Here is a 2,927-nt window from a genome sequence, read left to right on the forward strand (position 1 = left end):
CACGCCCCTATTTGTTTTTAAGCTATTCTCATAGCACTTTCAGGCCTCCTCCTAATCTGACTTGATCACGATCACCCTGCCACTGAGATCCGGCAACTTTAACTTCATATGTCGCGTGGAGGCCACTGCCCTTAGCCTATTCAGTGCAAGCCTCCCCAACAAGATGTTGTAGGTTGAATTGGTGTTTACAACCAGGTACCTGATGCTCTCGGTACGAGAGGCAGTGCCATCCGTAAACGTCGTTCTCAGCTCCAGGTACCCCCGCACCTCAACCTGATCCCCAACGAAACCATATAAGCACCCTATATACGGCCTCAGCAGATCAGGGGAAAACTGCAGCTTGTTGAACGTGGATAGGAACATAACATCCGCGGAGCTTCCCTGATCCACAAGCACTCTATGCACTTTCCTTCTCGCAGTCACAACTGAAATCACTACAGGGTCGTTGTCGTGGGGGACGACGTCATGGAGGTCAACCCTCGTAATGGGCCTGCTCCTCCGCCACTGTTGTCAAGGCTTCTGCACCTGGTGGCCCCGCCAGGTAGTCCTTAAGAAAGCCAGACTTCACCAACTCGTCCAGCTGATGCGCCACCGCTAGGCAGTTGCTGATGGTGTGCCCAAACGCCTGGTGGAACTCACACCACGCGTCCTTGTGAGGCCCCAACACCTTATTAGTCTTTCCTGGTGCTCTCAACCTATCCTCTATGTTTGGGATAGCGATTAGGTCCCTCATCTTTATGACAAAGTCGTGTCATGCCGACCTATTCTCCCTGACACGCCCTTTGTCCTGAGGCTTCCTCGGCGCATAAGGTCGCTTCCTTCCCTGGTTCTTCTTGCTTGTCGTGGCCTCGTGCACCCTCGGGGGCGGGGCACGCGACGATGCTCGCGGGCATGCTGGTGCAGCGCTGACACGCTTTTCATTCACCTCCCCCTCAGCTGCGATGTGTGACACTACACAACACCTAATTTTTGCGAACGTCTTGGGGTGGCTCCTTATGAGCGATTCGCTAAAAGGTCCAAGGCTGATCCCTTTCCTGAATGCATTCACTATCATGGACTCATTGGTGGTGTTCACCCTCACCACCTGTGCTCCAAACCTGTTAACAAACTCCTTCAGCGTCTCCCCCTGGTACTGCCTTACGTCGAAAAGATCGTAAGAGTTGGGAGGAGGGGCTCGATTTGCTATATATTGTTCCCTGAACAGCTTGGTCAACTGCGCAAACGAAGTGATGTGGCCATCAGGGAGACTGATGAACCACTCCATTGATGTTCCCACCAAGGTACTCATGAACAGCTTGCACCTGACGGCATCAGTACCGCCTACTAGCATCATCTGCGTGTGAAACGCAGTGAGGTTAGCTTCAGGATCCTCCGAGCCCGTGAAAACCACCTTCGGGCCCACGAACGTAGCTGGTATGGCTACGTCCATGATCTCCTGTGAGAATGGCAAGGGAAACTCCCTAGGAGTCGTAAAGCATTCGTGCTCCCCTGCCTAGCGATTCTCAGCCTTACTGCGCAACTCGCGGCGCAGTTCCTCATTCGTTCAGTGCAGTTCTACGTTCATCGACTGCGAGGCTGCCAAATCCATCTGGATTCGCTCCTGCCCAGCTCTAGAGGCAGCCACAGATTCTTAGAGGTTCTGCATCAACTCCATGACCTGTTGCAAGGTCAGGCTCCCTTCTCCCTCGTTTGTAGTTGAACTCTGTCTAGTATTCCTCATTTTTGCCATTTCTTAAAGAATCTTGGATGGTTTCTGCAGATTCTTGAACCTTCTTTGATGGAAACTCAACAAACCTTCAAGACCTTCGGTGAGAACCGAACGAAACCTTAAGAACTTCGGTGAAAACCAAACACAACCTCAAGATCTTCGGTGAAAACCAAACACAACCTCAAGATCTCCGGTGAAACTTGTTAACCTTCTCAATCCTCACTCCTAGCAACCTTGAAACTCACACTTCTTGCGGTGGGACAATCGTTTTAGATCGGGCCCCACGGTGGGCGCCAAATGTTCCTACCAGAAATTTGAGCACCTTCGCGCGTCTCTTCGAACGGTGGAACGCGAACCTGCTCCTTCTCCCGTGAAGATTTCCTGCAACACAGAGACAAATGGCGCGCTCGCGGCTGTTTGCACTCTGACGCTCAAGTCAGTAAATGAGGCAGAAAACACCGTGCACCTCCGTATCAGAACAGGGGAACAATCGTGCTCTTGGAAGTGCGTAACTGAATTCTCTCCTATTCTTTCTCAAGTTTACAAGTGCGTGCAGTTTGCCAAATGATAGAGTATCTGAAAAACGTACCTTATGTTGTTTCTCTTGTTCCTTATATACCTTTGCCCGCGTTTCTGCCACGTGGCTTCTCTGACTTAAGCTTACTAACAAGCGCACCTCACGACGCTGCATTCAAGACTTAGGAGTATCCCAGCGCGTGCGGTAGCCCTGTTGGAGTGCTGGCGCGCCCAGGGGTGATTGCATGGGAGCCAACTGATGCACCCGTCTCTGAGTCACTTCCCCTGGGAGTCCCCTGAGTTGCTCACGTACCCTGCATGTAGACGCCCCTCTGGGGCGTGGCCTCTTACAGGTCGTATCTGCTCTAGAGGGCATCAGCGGTGGTGCGTTCTGCCGCATCCCTACACCTCATGCATGGATAGATCGTGGATTGGGGCTCTTCTTACTGGCACTGAATGTGTGGATTTAAATCCACCTTTCTCAGCTATGCTCACTTCCTGTCATATCGAGGCCCGAGGCCTCCAGGCCTCTACCGTGCCGCTTCCTTCTCTGTCGCCCCCTCAACAGTCATTTCTACCTGTGGGTATCGGGGGGTGGCACCATCTAGAAAAAAGCATGTTCTCAGGACAACTAGTTACGCCTTCGAGGTGGGCGACGCCTACGGTAGTCGACGCCCAAAGCTGGTGACGCCCGAACCTGGCG

At 52.5% G+C, this 2,927-nt stretch overlaps 1 protein-coding gene across 1 annotated transcript; it reads right to left on the reverse strand.

Annotated features, from left to right (window-relative positions):
* Positions 1–751: 751 nt before the first annotated feature.
* Positions 752–1,429, reverse strand: LOC137817223 (uncharacterized). The gene has a single exon (XM_068620472.1). The coding sequence runs from the start codon at positions 1,427–1,429 to the stop codon at positions 752–754; it is 678 nt and encodes a 225-aa protein (XP_068476573.1).
* Positions 1,430–2,927: the final 1,498 nt, after the last annotated feature.

The sequence above is a fragment of the Phaseolus vulgaris genome, unplaced genomic scaffold (genome assembly GCF_000499845.2).
Source record: "Phaseolus vulgaris cultivar G19833 unplaced genomic scaffold, P. vulgaris v2.0 scaffold_21, whole genome shotgun sequence".
Classification (NCBI taxonomy): domain Eukaryota; kingdom Viridiplantae; phylum Streptophyta; class Magnoliopsida; order Fabales; family Fabaceae; genus Phaseolus; species Phaseolus vulgaris.

Coding starts and splice junctions, on each gene's coding strand:
- LOC137817223 (XM_068620472.1), bottom strand. CDS start 1,429: ATGGACGTAGCCATACCAGCTACGTTCGTGGGCCCGAAGGTGGTTTTC.